Here is a 25,636-nt window from a genome sequence, read left to right as displayed (position 1 = left end):
CAAACACAGGTCCTCAGAGATGTCCTTGAATGCTCTGATATCTACTTGACCAGTGTTTTGTAGAAGCAAACTTATTCCTTGGGATTTCTTTAACATCATCCATCAGTCGAAAGAAAGAAAAACAAATAGAATGCAAACTGGGAGAACAAAGTAGTGGAGGAGCAAAGAAGTACTAATTTATCAACAGAATGAAACAATAAGACTTAACATTTTCAGCTGAAGCTGATTGGACAACAGACACACATTTACAACATATATGACATGGCAGCTGTATGAAGGAAGTCCTTGAACATTAAAATGATCATTGCATAATGTTTTGTATCATTTGGAATTTGTTACGATCACATGGAGACCCAATATTGTTATAGGTGTGTATGAAGGGTGTATATTCTACAGTAAACCTATTGCCCCAAAGTTGCATCAGCCAACTACTGACAGGCCATTCCCAGCTGCAAGTTTGTGTAACCCAATCATTTCATGTGACAAGTCACTGAGCGTTAAAAAAAATATAGTTGCAGCCCCTAGCCATGTGTCCAAAGCTTGTGCCCTGTGACAAAGCAAAGCCAGGTGACAAAACAATCTTTTGCTTTAACACAGTTACAGTTCCGCTAACACGTGGTAGGTGGAAAACATCATTCAGCTTTTGCTTTCGCCATACAAATGTGACAACAGCATGCAAATGAAAAAAAAAAAAAAATTAAAGATAAGGACGCTACCAGTGGTTTTAACGAAGTGAAGAAATATACACTAGCACTGTACAGCAATAGGTGCACCTGAGAAACCTTAAGACACCACAAGCCATTTAACTGCAACTTAAACAAAATGAAAAGCCATTGTTTATTCAAATTAAAATAAATCAAAAACAACAAAATTAACACAAGGTGAACTGTGTAAACGTGATACGAAGAACAACACTACAATATTGACAGAATGAGGATTTAAGAAATGACATTGCCATATGTATTGCAGTGCACGTGTAAAAGAATGAAATAAACAATAACATGAAAATAAACAGGAGAATTAAAAAGCTCAAACTTTTAACGTTAAAAGTGATATAAGAAAAAAAATTACTACAGAGACTGCACAAAGATAACAACTCAAATCCTAAACAAAAAAGCAACAACACTTCACCAAGCTCGTCATATTGAGGGAGATAAGCTTTTACAGCAATACTGTTAGTTCTTAACTGGTTGAGCCTCAGATAAGTATAATAAGTTCAAAGTAAAATGACACTTGTATAGCAGAGTCAAATGAGAATAGTCAATTAAAAATCTACCTTTAATAAAAACCAAACTTTTGTCATCCATTTGTATTTGTAAGCTTTTACTTCACTTAGCAGCACTACTACAATATAGTGTCATACCTATTCTACTGGAATCATGCCAGTGACATCACCAAGGGACTGTGCGAAAGAACAGTCATGACTTTGGCCTTTATTTAATAAAAACATTTTCCAGAACATGATTGGGGCCATGCAGATGTATTTGTATAATAACCACAGGTCACTTTATCTACAGAGCCATTAAGCAGGCCTTCCTATCTATGTTGAGGAAGGCGACAACACAGGGGACCAACAAAGGGGTGTTAATGTCTCAGTCAAGCACTTAGCTACACACCCGTCTCGCGAGCAGCCATGTCTCTGCCAGGCTCCCTGTACTCTTCCTCAGACACCCTTGCAAAGGCCTCTTCTGCACGTGACTCGCTGATAATACGCTCCTCTGAAATTAAAAAAAAAAAACCAAGGGAAACACTTTAATGATGTGAAAGCTTGCTTGTTTGTTTGGTTGGTTCAAAACCTGAAATAACATTCAGCTAATGGTGACGTATTTTTTAAATTTTCACTCTCTGAACAAAAAGAAGGCAAGAGCAGAACAATGTGACAAAACTTATCCGTCGTGTGGAATTTAAAGAATTCTGACATGGATTCTTGCTATAATTAGAACTACTGACGTTGGTTTCCATAAGAAGTACTTCATTTTGAAGTTTGGCAAAAATGGTTTTCCAAAAAAGGTATAATTACTTCCAAGGTTTGTCCTTAGGTAATACATTTAACAAAAAGATGAATCCTAAAGATAAGAGTACATAAATGATTTTTTAGCAATTACTCTGCCAAACATACCATTGAAAAATTCACGAAATTTCTCTACATACACTTTCAATATTAATGTACACAGTATACAATATCAATTAAATATTTCACTGTGGAAAGTACTTACAAATATCTGCATTAAAATTAAATTAACAGACTTGATTTACGATTTTATGTTACACACCGAAACAGGGCAGAATGATATAAACTCACAACAGGGAGGAATGGAAGATGCAACTAACAACATGAACGTATGACCACAAAGAACATGGAATTCATGCACAAACATCTCATATAGTACAAAATATACTAGATATGAAATTCTATACTGAAATTACTATTACAGGCATCATTTAAAGTTAATGATTCTCGTTATTTTTAACTATAGGAAATTATGACAAGCTAGGTCTGCATTGTTATGTATCTGATAAAGGAACATGATGATGCAAACCATAAGTATAAAAGAAATGAAATTAGTATTATAAATATACATCTTACATATTACTGTTTGCTTTGATTGGAAACATCTGATGTAAACTAGACTTTAGCTCAACACCAAGATACAATGTAAGAAGGTAATCCTAATTCGAGTGCTAAACCAAAGGGTGCTTTAATTCTTACAATCTAAGTTAACAAAACTTTGACCACTACACAAGGTCAAAGTATATCTATGGCAATTGTCGAAAAAAGCAAGCCACCTTTTATCATAATGAAAGTGAGCTACAAAATGATCACGGATAACAGCTAATAAACTGAAACTAACTTAATGCTTCAACTTCAATTTACCCGATGTTTACATGGACAAGTAAGACGAGTTATAATATAACAAACATGCAACTTTGTCTTATGTCCAAATTAGCATACAATGTTAGCAAAGATGGTGGCTGAATTCCATGCAGCCTTATTTTAATAATCATCCCCATATGCATGGCTATGATGCACTGGGCTCAGTTTCCTAATGAACTTTTTTTTTTTTGCTATCACCATGTCAGACCAAATCACAAAGCTACAACACTGTGTGGTGATTGTGTCTAGCTGATAATAGCACTATGACTTCAAAGAGCACAACCTTGGAGCAAAAGTGTAAAACCTGATGTCCTTGTTTATTACTTTACATTTTTAAGGTTTACTTCTTTGATGTATGTGATAGGAAAAATGCCAAATTTTATTTTTTCATTCAGATCGTTTCTGATTGACTGAGGGTTACACTGACATTCAAGTACATTTCAGAAATGCAAGAATGTAATTTTGCCTCCAATCTGTACCTGAATATTAGCTTTCAAATCATGAGTGCCAGTCTAATAACACATAATACATGTATACCTAATACGTAACCACCTGACTTTGTCTTAATTACCATGTTTGAGTGTTGTATCTAACAGAAGCAATAATCATGCATTATGTACAAGACCAGACTACACAGGGCATGTGCACAACACTACAGTAAGTGTGGGGAGTGAGGACTACCTTTGAGAACCTCCACCCTCTCAGTGGTCCCTTTTGGTGTAATCGTGGTTACTTTACGGATGGTTTTCCAAGTCTCTCCATCATCAGAGACCTGGTATACCTCCTCTATCTCTGTTACCTCATCCGTAGTTTCTGTTTCCTCTGCGAGTGGCAGCAGTGAATTGAAACAGGAATATAGTTTAATTCCTTTTGACAAATTAATGTTACGCCTTTGACCATTGGTGAGCCAACAAGATTTGCTTCTGGCTTGGATATGAGGTATATACTTACCATAGGAATCCATAACATGATAGCCAGCCCTTGTACCATACATGTGCTTTTTAGTTCAATGGTACTGCATGTACCCTAACCATTATAAAGGCAGTCTTCAGTTCCTCCCTTAACACATACCTACTGTAAGGGGTTTTATTTCTTTTTAACTCCTACATGTAACTACCCAGGGCACAGTCTCAAACAAGTCTTATACAGCCTACAGCCCTGATAGCTGTGGTTGTTTAATCCATGCATTTTGTAAAATATGTAATGGAATTTTATGCTCCCTGTCAACTCAGCGATAATGTAATGCAACATAACAAACAAGACAGGGTTAATTCAGGGCTACATCTAGCAACATGAAGAGAAAAAGAAGGCCTGAAAGAATAAAGATTAGAGTGACATGGCTAGACAAGTTGGAGAAACCCATCTTTTTAGAAATGAAAGACTGTTTACACATACATTAATTATCATGCAATACCACAATAATTCATTTTATACATATACATGTATGTTAACTTGATATAGCTACAAGAAACCACAACAATAGAGCATAAATCAGGAAGTAATTGGCCAAATCAACATTTTGTGTATTTATCATGCTAATGAAAAGATTTTTTACCACATAATTAACCAAATGAAAATTGTGCCTTTCTTTTGGGTAAACCATATGATTTTAACATTATTTTGTTAAGAGCCTTTCCTACCCCTTTTACAGAGAGATGGGTATCTCCAACCTGAACATGACAAGACAGCAAACACGGAACAAACACACAGTATACATGTACATGGTCAGGAGGAGAGAGGACATGACTACCTTCCATCTTCTCCTGCTCAGTTGGGCTTGGGGGAGGAGTTCTCACACCTTCTTCAGAATCAGCTGGTAAGTGTTACAAGAAATGATACCTCGATAAGCTTTAGCCAAGACCAACAGCCTTACATTTGGACAAAGACCTAATCCTTCATGACAGGAGTTGAGCGATTGATTGAGCAGCCAATGTACCTACTGAGGCACATGTCGCAGCATGAACGAGTTGTAATGTAGGAAGTAAATGGAATTTAGCACTTTGTTTAAATGGATTTGGAGGAACTACTATGATCACTTTCATTCGTGAAAAACGGCTTCCAAAAAAATATGCAATGGATGACCAGTAACAAAATACTGTGAGAGGAGGATGGGAAATCTCAACTCCTGTCAAATAAAGGATTTGATGACATGCTTTATCGCATCAAGAAACAAACAATTGCATGCAATTACATTTAAAGCAATAAATGTAGAAGTTTCAAAATATCTCAACGATAGGTCTGTCACTGGATTTAGCATTCAGGAAAAGCAGTTACATCATGAGAAATAATGTGAATTAAATTCTTTAAGTTCAACAACACTGGATACCTCCAGAGTCCACAATGTCAGCATTACAACACATTAAAAACAAACAATATGTACATCAACATGTACAAAAACCCATCACCTGGCTTGGTTAGTATTTACCCAATTATTACTACCTGTAAAATACTATGCTATACGCTCCCCTGTTCTACCTATATCACCACTTTTACTCAATGAGTATCTTCAACCTTCGCAGGTGATCCAGAATTACTCTATGATCAGAAAACCATTGACTGATCACGTTTGAGGAAGAAATGACATCTGCAAACGTAGAAGTTTCAGCCCTGTCCACAATCTAAACGTTAGTGTGCACACATCTGCATTCTGGCAGCACTTAACACACCAAAAGGTTAAGGATTATAGCACATATTAATATTGTCTATATCACTGTGAAGAACATTCAGATCATAACACTGGCAACTGTTCAAGATGGGCCGACAAAAATAAGGCAAACACTTACATAAATGACTTTCTGTCAAGAATCACAGCTTTGGGGGTGAACAGCTATTTACGTTATAGGTAACTGGCATGTTTCCACATACAGTAGAACATAGCCCAGTATCTACTCACAGTTCAGACACAAAGGAAGACCACATGGGAATGTCGGTGGATAGGGTAAGTAAAGGTGAGAGTCAAAGACACAGGTTTATATGCCATACACACCTCTCAGTTAAGGATATAGGTGAATGAGAACTATAAAGTACAAGTACTGAAGTAAGGTTTATAAAAGGTTGTATGATACAACTTAGAGTGCAAACATCAAAGTCAAACTGGGACCAAAAATGAAACAATCCTTGAATTCGAGTTGATTTTTCACTTAACAAACATCACGTCTCTGGTGTATTAAGAATCATACATGCAATAAGTGACGTGACTAAAGGGGGTGAGGGATATCTGAGGAAAAATGTGTCTGTAAGGAGATACCTCAAACACATGAATTAACCTGGTCAAAACGTAGAAAAACCATGCATGTGCACTAAAAACGGAATAGTGCAAAATGAACAACAACAACACCAACAACATCATCAACATCAGTCTGGTGAAGATGGGGACAACGAGTGAAAGATGGCATGCTGTTTGCAGCCATACCTGGTTCGCCTTTATACACCATTGAGCTCTCGCTGGAAGATTGTGAGGGAGGCACGCATGGCGCTTCTTGTTGCATGTGCTGTAATTTTGTGAAGACTTCGTCTGTGGACGGACGTTCCCGCTCAATGCTAATCACCTTGTCCTCAGCCACAGAATGCCTATCCTCTTCTGGCAGAGGCAATAGAATGCAATAGTGAAGAGTAAACAACCACACACGACTGACTGTTCTACTTTCTCATGGACACAAATAAGCCTAATGCCAAGAGTGGGTCATTAACCTAGAGCCCTTGCCTCAGTCTCTACACTAAGCCCCAACATACTTTTTCATCAGCATGAATACTATATCTGTATGTACATGCTATAATCAAACAACCAGGTAATACAAGAATGGTTCATTAGCTACCTTGCCACACCACCACATGGTACACATATCTTAATGATACAGAAAAACTTTAAAATTCACTTTGCATATGCAGACAAACTCATCATATAATAAACTGATCAATCATATATTCCACATGCTGAATCAATTTATGCACCAGTCGGAAATTTCATAAAAACCTCAATATGCACATTGTTGATTTGGATCTACATGGGGAATTGAAGTGTTCACTAACAAGTCCTTGTAGTGAATTTAAGAACTCCTTGGAAAAAGGACAAAGACATGGAAATCAGATGATAAGAAGGAAGAAAGAGAAATTAAAGCAACAGATGAAAGGAAGGAAAGGAGACAGATAAAGAATAAAGATAAGAGGAGTAGAAATTAGCAAAGCAAACAGTCCCTTACAGGCTGATGACAGAAGTGAGATCTCTTGGAAATACATTGTATCATGAGAGAGATGAGAACTAAAAGGCAAAACAGAGGAAAGCTGTGTGATAACCATTACAATTCAGATCAAATGAAGGACGATTAAGAGAACTAAAGTTGCGGGATCATGCACTGAGTATACCTATCTCAGTCTCCTCCAAATCCTTCATCATATCTTGAAGATTTTCTATCAAATTCTCAAAGGCTTCAGCATTTTCCTCCAAAAGGACTTTGGAGCCACTCTCTATAGCAGCGACAGGTCTTCTGTCATCCACTGTGGGGGCTAACAATTCCTCTGCATGTAAATCCCCGCTGGTGCCTGTTGGCTGCATGGTGTCTAATTCTGATGTAATGTCCCTAGCAGCTGGCTCCATATATTCTTCCTGTTCAGAAGCTATTTTATCAGGAAATCGTTCTAGCTGACGTTCTTCAGCCAACACAGCTGAGTCATAAATGTCATGTTCTGACAACTGTTCATCAACTGATGAAAGTTCTTGTACCCGAGCTGAAACGGGAGGTTTTTCCTCTCCTTCTGCAGCAATGATACCTGCTTCTTCATCAGAAACAGTTAGTTTTTCAGGTTCCTGGGCTGAATCTGAAAGTTTTTCCTCTTCCTCTTCAGAAACAACAGCTGCTGCTTCATCAGAAACGGGTAGTTCTTCACGTTCCTGGATTGAAACTGAAAACTTTTCCTCTTCTGCAGGAATGTCCGCTGCTTCTTCATGAGAAACAATCTTTTCAGCTTCCTGGGCTGAAACTGAAAATTCCCCCCTTTCCTCTGCAGCAATGACAGCTGCGTCTTCATCAGAAACTGCCGGTAGTGCTTCAAGTTTCTGAGCTGAAACATCACTTGACACTGTTACTTCTCTAGGTTCCTGGATGGAAACTGGAAGTGTTTCATCTTCTGCAGCTGCTTCTTCATCAGAATCAGTTAGTTCTTCAAGATCCTGGGCTGAAAGTGTTTTCTCTTCCTCCACAGAAACGACAACTGCTTCCTGATCTGAAACAGGTAGTTCTTCAGGTTCCTCAGTTGAAACTGGAAGTTTTGCATCTTTTACAGAAACGACAGCTCCTTCATCATTTGAACCTGTTGATTCATCAAGTTCCTGGGCTAAAATCGGGGGTTTTCCCTCTTCTTCTGTAGAAATAACAACTGCTTCTTCATCAGAGGCAGGCAGTTCTTCAGGTTCCTGGGCTGAATCTGAAAGTTTTTCTTTCTCCTTTCCAGAAATGACGGCGGTTTCCTGATCTGCAACTGGTAGTTCTTCAGGTTCCTTGGCTGAAACTGGAAGTTTTTCATCTTCTGCAGAAACGATGGCCTCATCATCAGAAACAGGGGATTCATCAGGTTCCTGGGCTAAAACTGGAGGTTTTTCCTCTTCCTTTCCAGAAATGACAACTGCTTCCTGATCTGTAACAGGTAGCTCTTCAGGTTCCTTGGCTGAAACTGAAAGTTTTTCATCTTCTGCACAGACCACAACTGCCTCATCATCTGAAACTGGGGATTCATCAAATTCCTGGGCTAAAACTAGAGGCTTTTCCTCTTCTTCTGTAGAAATGACAACTGCTTCTTCATCAGAAGCAGGCAGTTCTTCAGGTTCCTGAGCTGAAACTGAACGTTTTTCCTCCTCCTCTGCAGAAATGGCAGCTGCTTCATCATCAGAAACTGTTGCTTCTTCAGGTTCCTGGATTGAAACTGAAAATTGTTCATCTTCTGCACAAATGACAGCTGCTTCTTCATCAGAAACTGTTAGTTCTTTAAGATCCTGGGCTGATACTGAAAGTTTGTCCTCTTCCTTTCCAGAAATGACAACTGCTTCCTGATCTGCAACTGGTAATTCTTCAGGTTCCTTGGCTGAAATTGGAAGTTTTGCATCTTCTGCAGAAACGACAACTGCCTCATCATCTGAAACTGGGGATTCATCAAGTTCCTGGGCTAAAACTAGAGGCTTTTCCTCTTCTTCTGTAGAAATGACAACTGCTTCTTCATCAGAAGCAGGCAGTTCTTCAGGTTCCTGGGCTGAAACTGAACGTTTTTCCTCCTCCTCTGCAGAAATGGCAGCTGATTCATCATCAGAAACTGTTGCTTCTTCAGGTTCCTGGATTGAAACTGAAAGTTTTTCATCTTCTGCACAAATGGCAGCTGCTTCTTCATCAGAAACTGTTAGTTCTTTAGGATCCTGGGCTGATACTGAAAGTTTTTCCTCTTCCTTTCCAGAAATGACAACTGCTTCCTGATCTGTAACAGGTAGCTCTTCAGGTTCCTTGGCTGAAACTGAAAGTTTTTCATCTTCTGCACAGACCACAACTGCCTCATCATCTGAAACTGGGGATTCATCAAGTTCCTGGGATAAAACTAGAGGTTTTTCCTCTTCTTCTGTAGAAATGACAACTGCTGCTTCATCAGAAACAGGTAGTTCTTCAGGTATCTGGGCTGAATCTGGAAGGTTTTCCTGTTCCTCTACAGCTGCTTCTTCATATGCATCTGGCAATTCTTCATATGAAGCTGGCAGTTCTTCAAGTTCCTTGTCTGAAACTGGAAGCTGTTCCTCTTGCTCTATAGAAATAACAGCTGCTTCTTCATCTGAAGCAGACAGTTCTTCAAGCTTTGGGAGTTCTTCTTGCTCTGTACCAGAGATGACAGAAGCCTCTTCAGACTTATCACTCACATCTAGGGATTCTTCAGGCTTATCAGGAGATGGTTCCTCTTCCTCAACTGAAACTGGAAGTTTGTCTGCTTGTTCAGCTGTACCTGATGGCTCTGTTTCTTCTGCCGGAGAAACCGAACCCTCTTCTGGTTCCTCAGAAATGTCTTGTCGGTGTTCTACAGGAATCAAAGGTTCTTCCAACTCTGTATCATTAGTAGCAGTGTATTTAACTTCCTCCAGAACATCTGATTCTTGTCTTTTATTGTACTCAAACATTACGACTTCCTTTTCACTTGTGCCAGATTCTTCAAATTTAGAAATTGATTCTTCTAGTTTTTCAGAAACATCAGGTCCCAAAGTTTCTTGCTGAAACATTAGCTTTTCCTCCAACCCTTGCTTTTCCTCATCACGTCGTTGCAAATTAACAGATGCTTCTGTTTCTTCACTATACACTCTACTATACTTCTCAGTATAACCCTCAGTGATGTCTCTTTGATCAAAAAGATCTTCTCTATCAGTAAAGTCAACCTGAACTCTCTGGTCTTGAAGATAAGAAAGCCTATCTTGATTTTCCTCTGTGGAGAAGCGATTCTCTTCAAAGGTGACATGCTTCTCTGTATGTTCAGTTGATTCTTCCAGTTTTTCTTTAAAAGTGGTTGCTTTAACACCAAAATCTGTTTCTTCCTCTCTTTCACAAACTTTCTCTGAAATGTCCTCAGAAGACAGACGTGTTAAAGGTCCTTCCTGAGCAGTAGTGTCAGAAGACATCTTCCTGTGACCTGAATCAAGGTCTGCCTGCTCCAGAGCCACCACCCTCTGATACAGATCTCGTTCCCGGACATCCTCCATTGGAACAAGATGTTCTTCAGCCACAGAAATCCTTTTCTCAACTAATCACAGAAAAAAGTGTTGAAAGTAATCCACATTTAATGTTATATCAGTTGAACTCTGCATTAAGAGAACTGATTAATTTTACTTCCAAATACTGACTTCCATGTAGGTTCAAGATGCACATATTACATTAAAAATGTTTTCAAATGCTTTAAAATGTCAATCTTTAATACGTTCTTTTACTTAAAGATTGCAAATCCGTATTTCTTTCAAAGACAAATTCAATTTTTAACAAAAACCGTGCAATGTGTCCAGAAGTTTTCCATTATCCAGTGGTTTTCTACAGCGGCAAGAAGCAATTCCTTTACAGCATCTATCAAATGCACTGTTGCAGGTTTCATGCTCCTCATGCAGATGAGTTGACAAAATTCCAAGAACAAGCTGTTGCGTGAAACAAACCTTTATCTGTGAGTTAACATCCTCATAACATGGCTGTAATAAAACTAGGAAACTGATCTGACTTCACTGATTTAAAACAAGAGAGAGGAAGAGAGAGAAAAGTGAGGGAGAAGGAGAGATTTGTCGAGAACAGGTTTTCTGTGTAAGAGAATACATAACTAGCATTATCCATACTACGACATACAATTTGACCAAGAGAATTTATATGAAAACCAGATATTCTTCAAATCTTTATCTGAGTGATATAAACAGTGCATGCCATTACCAATACACAAGCAATATCTGTGAAGCAAGATATATCACAACTCAAACATTAGCATTACATATGTGGCTTCATCTGAACACCATGCATAGATAGTCTTCAGTGTTCATGGTTTGCCAAAGCCCCCCACCACCCAGCATACATGTATGTAGCAGTGAGGCAAATACTAACAAACATAAATAGACTAAAAGTTGCTGACATGTGAGCTGATAAAATATACTTGTGCAGTTTCAATATAGAACTAGTTATAGTTAATACAGTTAAACAATGCAGCCTTTCTTTCATTACACTGATTCTATATGGGAAAATTATGGGACAAATTTGATACAAAATCTTTCCACTGAATATCTCCTTCTGGTATTGCAGTCACAAGGTAACTTTTAACTGTTGCACAAATTACCATGTAGGTAATTGCATGAAATAAATAAGGTGAGGAAATAAATAAATGACAAGTTCAATATTAGCGCAGATAACCATTCAGGTAATCTGTAAAACTGATGCATACGTGTAAGTACCAATTTAACACACAATGAAAACTTGTCATCAAAATTTGACCACAAGTCTTTAATACAGTTCTTTATTAAGACAGATGTGCTTGTTTCTGCAATGAAAACACTGTGATTAAGTTAACTGTACTGTAGTTGGCAAAAGCTCTTGGGTAATAACACAACTACTGTTACTGGTGTGTGGACAAAGCCAAGTGTGGGCAACACTGCTCCTGTAAGGCAAGGCCAGCTATTGCGAGGCATTCCCAGTGGAACAGTCGTGCAGAAAGTGGGTGTGCAACTATCGTACCTTTGTCATCGTCAGTTTTCCCTCGATGTCGCTCCTGTTCATCCATCACCTCGTCCATCTTGGCTATGAGTTCACTGTACGCCACTTTTCTCTTGTCGGAAGCTGCTGCCTCTTCATCTTCGTGTGCTCCGGCGACTGGTCTTCGGTCATCCACCTCTGGGACGATGGTCTCATCTCCCTCCCCGACAGCATGGGGAGGGATAATTCCGGTATCGGCCTTCCTGAATGCGTCCTCTTCTATCTCCTGACTTCTCAAGGCTGACGGAAGACCAGCATGCCGGTCTGATACAGGTGGGAAAGAGAACGGCAATGGAACTTGATCAAAAGGCAGGGAAACACAACCTGAGCTATTCTGTACTATTCTTAACATTCAAACAATCTTTCTCTGTCACATCGAAAGTTCTTACCTTTTTTGTCAACACCTTCCCCATCACTTGTACTGGATTCTTCTGCTGCAGATTCAGATTCCTGAAATAGACAAATGCAGATTTATCACTTAAACTTTCCCTTACATGAAAATTGAAATTCTGTTACACTGAAAATTTTATTACTTTTTTTTTTATTTGTTTATTTATTTGACCGGTGTTTTATGTCACACTCAAGAATATTTCACTTACATGACGGTGGCCAGCATTATATGGGAGGAAACCGAGTGAAACTGTGGCAGACATTCCATCGAACGGCCGGAGAGGGAGCCAGCATGAGACGGCGAATGCATTGGGGAGAGGTTGCGTAGCGCATTGGTGAGAGTTTGCGCTGCGCTGGCACGCTAACCATCCAGGCCACTTAATAATGGTTTTAATATTAAAACATTTTTAGACGTACTGTGGCATTAAAATAGTATCAATGGATAGAATTATTATTACATGTAGAATTAAGTACATGTATCAATGCTTCATTACCAGTACAAAGCCGTTTTTGATATACCGCCTCAATTTACAAACCTTGATCATATCTTGCTCATCATATGACACATCTAGCGAAATGCCTCTTTTCATGGAAGAATCTCTTGAAATACCAACTTCTTCTCTAAATGTGTCAAAACCTAATGGAAATAAAACATTAAGATATGGTAACTCAGCACTTAATAACCGTCATCAAAGTACTGACTTCTGGTGTACCACACTTCTACATATTTGCGACTTTCATTCTTTTTCATTTTTACATTATTATTTCATATATAGAACAGATGGGGAAAGTTGCTCATGTAGTCAAAACTAGTTTGGGCCTTACCTGATTGGTCCATGGCTACTCTGGCAGCAGCAGCCTCCACTTCATCATCCACTCTCTCCACATTGTACATACATTTCCTGACAACATCTTCTCTATTTATCCTAATTAAAGCTTTTTCAAGTTCATTTCCTGCAGAAATAGAAGAAAAAAAACTGTAAGAAAAATGTTAACAAAACAAAATATATGATCTTAAATTATGCTGTAAAATTTAATACAGATATCAACTTTCTTCTTTGCTTTTAGATATAAAAAAACATTGCAAAACCTAAAGTTCAGACCACATTTATTTATTTATTTGATTGGAATATTTCACTTATACGACGGCAGCCACCATTATGGCGAGAGGAAACCGAGCAGAGCCCGGGGGAAACCCACGGCTACAAGCTGGTTGCTGGCAGATGTTTGGACCACTTTTACAACAAACAATATGAGCGAGTGAGTGAGTGCTTGGGGTTGAACGTCATACTTAACAATTTTTAACAATTTTTCAGTCATATGACCACAAAGGAGTCCTTAGAGTGCATGAATATGTAATGTGCCACCTCTTTTACCAAGTGCTGCTTCACTAAGATGACTTAGCCCCGTCCAAGCCATTATACTGATACGGGTCAACCAGTCACTGCACTATCCCCTTAATGCTGAATGCAAAGGGACGAAGCTACAACTCTTTTAAGGTCTTAGGTGTGACCTGACCCAGGGCTGACCCTGTATCTACCGCCTCCTGAAGCGGATGCTCTACCAACTGTGCTATGGGGGCCGGTCACATCAAACAATATGCCAAAAGTGTGTTACTTCTAAATATATGTTCCCTACCTGTGGCTCTATCCCCGTTCTTCTCCACCCACAGGTGTAGCATGGCAAGAGCTTGGTCACTTACAGTCTCGTACTCTGTCTTAATCTTGTTGATTTCTGACATGGAGATGTCTAGCTGCTGGGCAAGGATCACCCAGTCCCCTTGTAATGTGTCAGCAACATCAGTCAACTTCATCTGGGCACGACTCACTGTGTCTTTTAATACTGAAAAATAAAACCATGAATACTATTAAAACCACAAAATATAACAATCAAATTATTTGCATGCAAACTTGGAACACTTACCATGAACAACATTTTAATTGGAAGATTTAGATTTATTAATTTGACTAATTGATTTACCGCTCTCAGATGTGAACATTTACAGAATCTATCTCTGTGTTAGATAATTTTACTACTTGTGTGAAGTGATCTACTGTGTAACTCATTACCTAGCCCATGTTCTCTGAGGGCAGAATAACGTTTCCTCAGTTCCTTAGCTTCCTCTGAGTTCATTTCCATGGAATCCGACTGAAATAAAAACATAGTACAACACTAAGTTAACCTCAGTTTGCCAATGATCACGATCATGCTAGACTTAACTTAACCATCACTTAATTTCAGAAAACACATGCAAACCTTTTAATTTTAAAATGAAGTGTATATATAAAAAAAAAAACAAAAAAAAAAAAAAAGTAAACATGGCTCCAAACACACCGCTTTATTCATCATCTTTAATTTACTTGAACTTTTGGATGAGGTTTAACACCTTTATCCAGAATATCTCACTTACACAACAGAAACCAAAGCACAGCCTGGAGAAAACTACCTCCATTCACTCGGTACATGTGTATGAACAACCTCCAGATTTACTAAAGCCGCAGCTGAACCAGTCAGAATTCACCTGTCAGAGGCTGCGTCACATGAGCTATCAACTGGTGACAAACAAATCAAGAAGCAATGTCAGTCATTGTACAGTAAGCATCTCCCTGGCCTTACCTTGATGATATCTGGCAGTACAATGTTGAGATTACAGATGGGAGATTGTGGTATGTCCCCTCTGGCCACCTTGGGTTCCTTCATAAAGGCGACCCGAGCTGCTGGCTCCTGGTCCAGGTCTCTGATCCTAACAGTGCATGGTAACCGATTCTCTCGGAACCCTCGGAAGTTGATGTATAGCTGATCTCCTGACTTGGTCACAGGAATGAGGTTACCAGCCATTTCTATGTACTGGGGCTTATGCTCCAACACCTGTGGTACACAAGCAAATAGGTAACATATGAAAGGCTGAGCAAGTTAAGTTATGCAGTTGTTACTTCAACCACATTATAGGAATAAAATGCTACAGTGAAATGAAAGCATGTGGTATACAAATTACCATTCTAGTTAACATTATTGAAATATGGTGGTTTCAGGTCAATATTTCCGCCATATCCGGATTTCCTCTTCCTTGTGACTTACCTCTACATCTCTGCTCCGTGCCACTTCTGAGAAGTGCTCTTGTCTCTCCAGGGTTTTGTCCATCTTGTCATCAGTCATACAGAACATTCGCAACCGTCCTTCCTCCTGGGCATGCCGTTTGGCAAACACCACAAACTTGGCCATGAATGGGACAGCGATGGCCTCCTTGTACAGCTCTGTAGCCATCTTGGCAGAATCATTGACATTCTGACAGTCCATTAGCCAAAACCTGTTAATCAATATCAAAAAATTTATCCTACTCCATCTAATATCATGCTAACGGGACACTGAAGGTGTAATTAAAAACACTTAATTCAATGGTTTTTCAGCATTTATAGAAGCAGATAATGCGAAAACTACCATTAATCATTAAGCTCCAGCATGACTATTTCAAAGACATACACATAAATTATCGAGTCATCTTCCCACCATTTTTTGTATGAGATACATGTAATAATGAAGTATGAAACACCGTGTGTGTTTTCGTAGACTACACGTTTCATATAAAACTACATAAACCAAACATTTTTTTGACAAATGAAGAAAAATTCAAGCCAGTCAAAACTACAGGTTTTGTATCATACTTTACCTGGCTGACACAGATGTGGTGAAGGTAACACAATCGTTAACAAATGTAAGCTCTGTCTGTTTTGTGATGTCTGCCCATTCTGCTGGGGTTAAACCACCTGCAATTCAACCCCAAAATTAAATGCTTTTCTTAAGTTATCAACGTCTGGTCATGAAAGTTGACAATAAACCTCTACAAATGTACGTCGACATTAGTTATGTAGTATTGCAGAATGGAGAAGTAAATGTAAGACTTAAAAAATATCTGTATTAATAGGACGTTGTAAATACTGTGAGATGAATGTAAAACGTCTTTAAAACACTGTGAACTTGGAAATATGAAATATAAAATATAGGCAAATGCATTTCACACTTACAAGTTGTAACCTGGAGACCAACAATTGCAATGCTTAAAGGCTTAATTTTCATAGCCCCTTTGCAAAGGCTATCATTTTAGTGCATCATATATCTACTGCACTTGCTTACTCTGATATGAACTGCTTTTCTGCATGGTTTCAAACTCACAAACCAACCACAGAAAAACATTTCCACAATAATCTCATAATTCTCCACAGTCAATGATCAAATCCTAAAATTTTGAACAGTTCAAAGATGTGTTGAAATTTTTTTAAAATAATGGTACTGATAGTTTAAAGACCTAACACTGGTAAGGAATCTGTACTAGCATAGATCATCTCCATGATAACAATAAAACCTGATCAACAGCATCATATTATAGAGTTGGTAGTCAACCTGTCAGTAAGTTAGTTTTACTCTGAATGCAGTCAATAACAGCGAAGACAGAGGCTGCTTTGCACACTGGCACCAAAAAAAAAAAAAAAAAAAAAATCCACATTCACACTGGATGGAAAAAAATTATTTTATGCAACAAAACCCTGAAAGCCTTTCTTAAATTATAGTAGTCCATAGTAAGATTTTTTTTTCAGAAGATTTGGCAACTCATCATGAGAATGCTGATCATTAAACTATAAACTACATCCCATTTCCACAACAGTACAACAACAACATAACCAGGTCATTTGAACTTTGTTTCTGCTTTCTTCACGTCAACCACCCATTCTCCTACTTACTGCAAACAGAAGGTCAATCCATGTCAAACCTATACAGATTAGCACATTCCCACAACAAGTCATTCCATGGCAGTCAACGACAGAGCAGATCGTCAAGTACAAATATAAAACACTGGGTCACATGCACTAGTATCTGAGATACTGACTACTAGGTACTGGTCATTCCACATGCCAGTGCTGTCACAGAAAGCAGCAGAACCAGGCCCTTAACCCTACCCGGCCAGCCTCCATCCAATACTTGACCACACCTGTATTACTCCACACACACCCTCCACGACATGCACTGATTGGGCAGATTTCATGCAAATTTTCATGTTAGTACAGTCTGAGAATAGAGAGAGTGGTTAAGTCTGAACACATAGTCATTGCCACCACGCAGTTCATACAATGCTCACACAGCTAAGATGGCAGCCTGCAGACAGAACCCTTCAACCAGGTTATCAGGGATTGTGATTGGTGGTCCCAGTTTTAAGAATTTAGACCAATCACAGGAAAGCAGATAGAAGCAAGCAAAACAGAAACTTACGCTTACCGGAGAGGCTGCAGAGAAGCCGAAGAGTTGGAGCGTCGCCACCGTACTGGTTTATCATTCCTTTCTGAGCAGCCTTGGGCACTGGAATAGTCAGGGTTATGGGCTGGTGGAATTTCCGTCTCCGCGGCTCCACCGTGACTATGGGGCTGACTGCCACTCGGTTACCCAGTAGCTTGGCCACCAGTTCAGGGGATATGGCCTGGGCCTGGTTGTGTAGGACACAGACAAAGACACGGACACTCAGCAACCACACATATAGCCCAATACATGAAGAGGGGTGAACATTGGTACTCCATCTACCACCAAACTAAACACTTCACTCACTACGCTTTGTTTCCTCATTGAAAAAATAACATCAGAATGATATCACTACAGGATAGTGAGGAGACAAAAATAACCAAAGGTCTGGACAAAAATAGAAATAAATCTATATACAAAATGGCAAGGCTTTGTTAAATTTCAAAGTTTTCTGATGCAACATAGACTGGCCTGAGCCGCCCGGCCGGCTGGAAACAGAAGAAAAACAGTGGGGACGTTGTGGTCTAATGTTTAGTTAGGTGAGACAGCTCTGGAGTGGCATCTGCATCATGAATATTTATAACAAAACACATGAAGTCCTGCTGAAAATATATATCACTAGGAACATAAAATTATACCATGAAATATTAAGTACAATGAGTAAACTGAAGATAAAGTCACAAATTAGTCAAATTTGAACTGTAATAATAAAAACAATTGTACATAAAGCACAAGAACAGATGCCATCCCATGCATGTTTCATGAAATACATAGATTTGTGAGCAATAAAATAAACAGAAATCAAAAGCACAAGAAATTTGAAAACTCATTTTTAAAGAAAAAAAATTCATCAGTAGATTACTTTTATTATCATACTATATCTTCCACAGTGGCTATTGTTCTAAAACACTAAGAAGTGTATGGTGAGACAGAACTGGTTGAGAAGGAATTGCATTTCAGCAAAAAAAACTTGGACATACACTATATCATGTCAACAAAAATAATATTTGTATGAAATTAATACATTTAAAAAAAAAATATGATATTTGTCATACTCCAGAGAGAGTCGTTTTTAACTCACCTGTAGGCCAACTTTGATCTTCTTTGTAAGAGCACCATTGGGGAAAACAGCCTGCACCTGGGGCACCACTGTTGAGCTCAGCATACCACCCTCCAAACCAATATTGCTGTTTTCCTGTCGGATACGACTGACAATAGCGAAATACTGGGGGAAATCTGATGTCATGATGCGGCAGATCCTCTTGGCCTGAAGCTCTTCTAGCTGGTCAAGTTCTAGGTGGAGAAGACAGCAGGATGTTAGCCTGTGTGGCTGTCTATACTGGTGGTATGGGTGCCTACATGGACTGTTGATAGGTGCACTTATCTAAACTATTACATGTGATACAAACTATCCATGATACTAGAAACTTTGTACATGTATGTGTACTGCCCTTACACACACAAATCTACATCATGCTGCTAGTTTCATTCCTTGTTCAATCACCACACTGTATTGCTACTGTACTTTATTTACCATGATATCATATATTTACTATATAGTCCAACATTTTATTTAATAAGTTTTACAAGTAGGAATAATAGGTTGGAAGTTAGAACAAGTCACCTAATGTTTAGCACATTTCAGCTCTGGCACATTTTGCTTGATTCTGAATCATTTGTCTACTTAAGACGGCCACTTACAAGTTTTCTGTGGTTTGATCAATTTCTTATTCGGCATAGCAATTATCACTTTAAGAATTTATGTTCTTGAAGTTCAGAAAATGCACTTCTACTGGTCACAATTTAGGTAAAGTACATTATTTGGCCTTTGTCTGATTTCTTCTCTGATGTGCCAAAATGTGGATGAAGCCTTAGGGCAATAAACAATACCACGAGATGCCACAGGGTATTTTTAGAGTGTATTCTGAGAAGAAACAGTAGCAAAACAAATGCATGTATTATGCACAACTAACACATGAACCGATCTTTAATACAAATGCTGCTCAACATGCAACAGACTTATCAAACTATTAGTGCACAGTACTTAAATACTGAAATTACGAACACAAAATACTGAATGTCAAATATACAATGAAATTTTTAAGAAAAACAAAGCTCACATCCAAAATACTGACAGAAATAAATGCACATCCAATGAAGATATCTGTAACAAGGTGGTTTAAAGAATAAGCTCTCTTCACAGCTGAAGATGCCTTCCCAAAAAAGTTATATGGGCTATTGAGGCTTTTCTTAATTTATTTACATGCTTCAAGATTATAAAGAACATGCATTAATATTAAAATATTTGGAAATACTTTTTGCATACACTCTTGCTCATTGCTATACTATCAAATTATTAGTTCAAAGTTAATGTAGAGTAAAAACCAAAAGATGATTTTGTCATAATTGGGGTAAGTTTGTGTGTATTGCCCTCTGTATGTCATTGCCAGCCAAGGGCCTCTGGCCAGCTTATGATATCTCTAACAAGACACAGGGAGGGCAATACTCAATCTTACTTCAAAGATGGCAGTCACTGCAAACCACCTAAACCAAATCAAAAGTCAGTAAATGAATGCATTTCATACAATTGGATATGGATGCACAGGTTACAGAAAGAAATTCACATGCATAAAAATACAAACTCAATGAACAAAATAAAAGGGCATGCTCACTCCACAGACTAGTCTGAGATGCATTTAAACCTTCAAAGGAGCCGCTGAGTGTTTCGTTGACCATCTCCTCTGTAGCCTGCATTGGGTGCTCATACCAGCTCTCTCCATTGTCACTACGCAGGATCACTATCTCGCGCTCCTTCCCTCTCAGAGAGGCAAAATGTGGCACCTCAATGATGGACAGGTCTGCAAAACACAGTCATGTCCTTCCTTTAATTTCCTATTATGTTATTTATTTATTGACTTGATTGTTTAATTCCATATTCAAGAATTTTTCACTTACACACAAGTTTTGTAGGTGGAGGAAGCCAGGGTGCCTTGGCTAACCTTTGTCAAGCTGCCAACCTACTTTCCAGTTGAGGCATACAGATAAATACACTACCTTCGTGGCAGACAACTGGTCTTCAACTTATGTTATATATCATGAGTAAACACCACACAAACACTACTTATTACCATTTCCTCACAAAAAAGTATAATCCAAACATTTCCATGTCCAAAATCAAATTTCCTTTTCTAGGTATTTAAATTCCAACTGCATGTTATAGCATGACTGTTGCATTAACATGCTTTCCCCTTTGCCTACACTTCTCTGTGCCTACACTTCACTTCTCAACTGGAAATGGACAGATCTACATATAAACACTGTTCACTACTAACTCACGAATGTAAAGCTGAAAATCACAAGAAATCTGCAGCATTGCAGTTTACCTTACATTATTCATTAGTGTCTACAAAGACTTATTTTCTTCGGTCACATGAAGAGGTGATGCTCTCATATACATATATGCATGTAGATATATGTAATGATTTCCCAGCAGCTATAGCATTTGACATGGAGATATTCGATATGCTGGCAAGATGTCAGAATAGATGTTCACAATACAACTAGTAAAAAAAAAAACTCCAGTAATATACACATCCCATGTGCACAAAGATTTACAGTTCGTCTTCAGCAGAAAACAAACTGGTTTTATTTCCTTAAAATGACACATCTATTGATTAGTACAGGGCCAAAGACAGACTGAAGCATATATGTATTCTGTAGTTGGCACAGTTTCAAATAGTTTTTACCAAGGAGGATTTTTGGGTAGAACTGCAACATTTGGCTTACAGGGCCCAAAAAAACAGATGGGCAGAGGAATTGGCTAAACTGATTTATAAGCATGTTTATCAGGTTCCCCCCACCCTCCCCCTCGAGTGTGAGCATTACATAATAAGGGAACAATATCCAGATTGTATTGCCAGGGAAGTGGCATGTAACGGATCACTAGCCACATGGTGCTGTTGGACAGTTGACAGGCTAGTCCACTATGGGTTATTCTCCATATATGTACAATGTGCTGGCTACTTATCCCACATGTATGTAGGTATATATATATACATATATATATATATATATATATATATATATACACACCTGGTTATGAGCAGGTCAGCATGTGGAATAAGAGTTTGACACCTTATACAGCGCTCTACACATGAACCCACAATGATATACAAATATGTGTAATGAAGCCTATTGCCTTACAGTAACACATTTATGACACCAGAAATGATGAACAAACGGTAAACAAATCAGGAAGCAAAGGCAAAAATGAAAGTTTGCTAATACATTGTTTGTTTTAACTAATCACAGGTCACACAGAAATGTAAAATGTCTGTCATACCTTCTCTTACACTGCTTATTACTTGGGACATGTATCTAACTCTCAAAATAATATATTTGTCTTGCAAAACATCTTACATAAAAAAATTCCATCATAACATTTTACAATTTAGAAGATTTAAGGCAATTACTACTGAGTGTATCAATCCTATATAAATCTACAGAAACTTTAACTCATTTAGTTAAAAATAACTAAATACAAAAACAACTCTCTTTGGAGTATGACTCACCCAAGAAACTTGGGTTGCCACTGGTCCCATCTCGAGGATTCGGCTGGCCAGTGCCTCTCCCTCCATCAGGGGAGGGGGGTGGGACAGCTTCTCTTTCTTGACGAGCTTGCAGGTCACCCGGGTGGGCATGGAAGCCTTGCGTGGTGGAATGATGACCCGAACCCCGGAATGACGGCAGCCTCGCATAGCGCCTCCCCGTGCATCAACCATGAAACTCACCAAAAAGCTGTTCCAAGTAATCGTCATAGTGCAAAGTTAGTCCTCCAAAAATTAAGAGTACTACAAATTTTTTAAACAACTCGTACAAAACTAAAAACTCTATACTAGCATCACAGCTTTTGCTAGTCTGTAAGCAGTGGGTAACAGCGTGTGCGGCAGCTCTGGGTCACGTGGGGTGATGTTAAACTGCTGATGTAGTTCACTGCTAGAGTCCGCATTGGTCAGTGCCTCCAGACAAACTGGGGTTTGCCACTCAGTAAATACAACCCAACATGATCCCTACTCTGAGTTTGATAAGGAGCCTTCAAACTTCTAACCAGTAATCCACTTCTACTAACTGGCCCACACCAGCGTGTTTGGTACAACTAGTACAAACCCCACTTGTCTGACAGGCCCTGCCTATAAACAAGCCTACAAATAAAGCTCAACCCCAGGTGGTATTTAACATAACACTGTCTGCAGGCCAGATAGGTGAGAGCTTGACATGCAGGAGGTAGGACAGCAGCCGGGCTGACTGCATCCCTTGTCAGAGTACAGCATATCAGGGCCCACCTGGTGATAGCCTCTAACACCATCCAGCTCTCAGTACTTCAGCCACAGCAAACTACACATCTCATAAGCCATATCTCAACTGTTGCCAAAACAGTCTTCGACACTTCATGTAGGCTTTATCCTCTTGTAAGAATCGCCTTGATAATGAATACACAGTTCAGGAAAGGGGCATACAGTTGGCAAGTAAAAACATTCCAAGTCCAAATGGTTCTTATCCTTCCATTTGTACATTGTACATTAGGCTAAAGCAACAGTGTCAAAACTATTCTCTCTGTTTCCTTTGCCAGAGCCAACAGATCAGCCCTAGAAGAATTTATCAACATGCCAGCAATTGATTTCCTCGTGGTAAATCTTTTTTTTTAGTGGCTGATTTTATTTTCCTCTGCTCCTAATATTGTTTTTTTTTTCATAACCCTTAGTCAGATATAGGCGGCAAACAGTTACAAGCACATCAATAAATATACACGAATTTCCAGAAGAGTTGAAATGCATTAGAACAAGAGAGGAAGTTTGGAGTCGACATTGATCAAGCTCTGGTGTATTTGACGGTGCAGAACTTGCTAATGCTCGGTCATCTTGCCCTATCCTCAGTGTCTAAGGCTGTGTAGCAGAATATCGATTCTGAAGAAAACCACGAAGATTCAAGCCAGACTTGGCCTACAGAAGGAGAAAACTGGTCAGCAGGATGGAAATATCTCTGATTTAATCCAACAGTCTATATTTTTTTTTTCACGTTTTAATTTCTTGGGTTAGAGAGTGCTAGGTCACTGATATCAATTGATGAATATTTGAACTAACAGTGTAATTAACCGTCCCACCAGGATATTTCAAGAACACAAGAAGCAATTGTAGCAGTTTCAAGTCATCTGAACCGCCTGCAGATTTTAATAATCCATTTAACTATACTGCACCAAAAATTCCAGAAAGTATTTCAATAAAAATATACGCAACACCAACAACATGATCACCACATCCATTGTTTCTAAACAAAAGCCTATTCATGCCACTTTCCCTTGATATTATAATACATGTAGACATTGCAGGCAGCACACAAGGGCTCCATGCTTCTGAAGGTGACCTTGCCCCAAGCACTGTGTCAGACTGACCTCAATGAGGATGAGGGCCTGCTGGACTACATGTTTCTCTACAATACAGCATTCTGCTGGTCAGGGCTGAAGCCAGCTGATCATGTAACAAGATCTTCCTGGTGTCTCCTTCAGGGTTCAGAGTTATTTCCCTCTCAAAATCTAGGGTGATTTAGGGGTAAACGTGACCACATGTGTTCTGACTCCAGTCTTTATGTGCAATATCCAGTCACCAAAGGTGCTGAAGAACTCAGGCTAATGCATGCATCTCTATGCAGGTATGTGTGTACGTGATCTGATCATCTACATATAGGCTCTCCATTGTCTAGACATAAACTCAAAACATACAAAAACTTATTTCAGTTAACACAAGAATTCAGCTATTCATTTTAAATGTAACTGAATTAAATTTTTCACGTCAGGCAGGTAGTAAGCTTTCACCAAACCCAAGTTAGCCCAAACTGTTGGTAACACAGCCAGGTTAGATAAGCTGGTGCAGTGTTTTCTTGTTTCATATCAAATAATTAACTCTGCATCATGTCCTTGCAGTTTATCTTTTTTTTTTTCTAAATGTGACTTAGGACTATGCAACATGCAAACCACTGATCATTTAAGACTATGACATTTGCTCCAATGGAATATTACTACACAGCTATTAAGTTTAGATATTAAACCAGTCTGACAATTTCCTGACTAACTGAATGTGGATGAAATGGAATTATATGTGAACAAAGCTTGAAGTTAGAGTTGCACAGCAAGAGCGTATTTGGTTAAAAGCCGATACAAAAGCATAATGAAAAGCACAGCAGCTTGAAGAATACACAAGTACGTGTCCCTTCACATTTCATTCAATATTCACTTTTGCTAAAAACTTACCCCCCAATAAATACAATAGGTCAATTAAATTAACGTTGTTATTATGTGCATTCATTCATGAAACCGATAAGTACTATGATGTTTCACTGATAAACAAACACCCTAACACAGAACATGAGATCACGTTTTTATCCCTGTCACAGGATTTGCACACACTTACACACAAAGACAAGGAAAGGATGATCTAGGGAGCAATGTAAACCATAAAACTAAGGAGTATGTAGTGGCTATAGAAGGCATAGAAGGGACTGGGTAAACTCTAATATGTGTATATGACAATTATCAAAGTAAATAAGAAATATTACAAGAGTGACATTTGTATTACAAAATGTTACACAAATGACAAGAAATGATTTGAAACTGATGATGTACAATGTACAACTCCTTGAGCAAACCATGCTGTTAACATATCATTTTATTCACACCGTAAAAATTTACCGTTAACAAGCTATCATATAGATAATAATCACAACATACAAATCCTACCTTTTCCATTTAAGCTTGCTATTGTCAGATAAAGCAGAAAAAGGAAGAACAAATTGGGATTAG

General features: G+C 38.6%; 1 protein-coding gene across 1 annotated transcript in view; it reads right to left on the bottom strand.

The window, feature by feature from the left end:
- The window catches only part of LOC135469081 (titin-like), a 106,252-nt gene that overhangs the window by 42,363 nt on the left and 38,253 nt on the right, over positions 1 to 25,636 (bottom strand). Inside the window, 19 exon segments of the mRNA XM_064747644.1 lie at positions 1,617 to 1,718; positions 3,557 to 3,697; positions 4,626 to 4,688; positions 6,288 to 6,455; positions 7,238 to 10,633; positions 12,091 to 12,372; positions 12,498 to 12,558; positions 13,035 to 13,135; positions 13,324 to 13,452; positions 14,137 to 14,340; positions 14,568 to 14,646; positions 15,115 to 15,366; positions 15,577 to 15,805; positions 16,166 to 16,262; positions 17,761 to 17,971; positions 18,866 to 19,077; positions 20,487 to 20,642; positions 22,352 to 22,581; positions 25,574 to 25,591. Coding sequence (XP_064603714.1) covers positions 1,617 to 1,718; positions 3,557 to 3,697; positions 4,626 to 4,688; positions 6,288 to 6,455; positions 7,238 to 10,633; positions 12,091 to 12,372; positions 12,498 to 12,558; positions 13,035 to 13,135; positions 13,324 to 13,452; positions 14,137 to 14,340; positions 14,568 to 14,646; positions 15,115 to 15,366; positions 15,577 to 15,805; positions 16,166 to 16,262; positions 17,761 to 17,971; positions 18,866 to 19,077; positions 20,487 to 20,642; positions 22,352 to 22,581; positions 25,574 to 25,591 — 6,131 coding nt within the window.

This window comes from Liolophura sinensis, chromosome 1 (assembly GCF_032854445.1).
Source record: "Liolophura sinensis isolate JHLJ2023 chromosome 1, CUHK_Ljap_v2, whole genome shotgun sequence".
NCBI lineage: Eukaryota > Metazoa > Mollusca > Polyplacophora > Chitonida > Chitonidae > Liolophura > Liolophura sinensis.
This window is presented reverse-complemented; position numbering and strand designations above follow the sequence as displayed.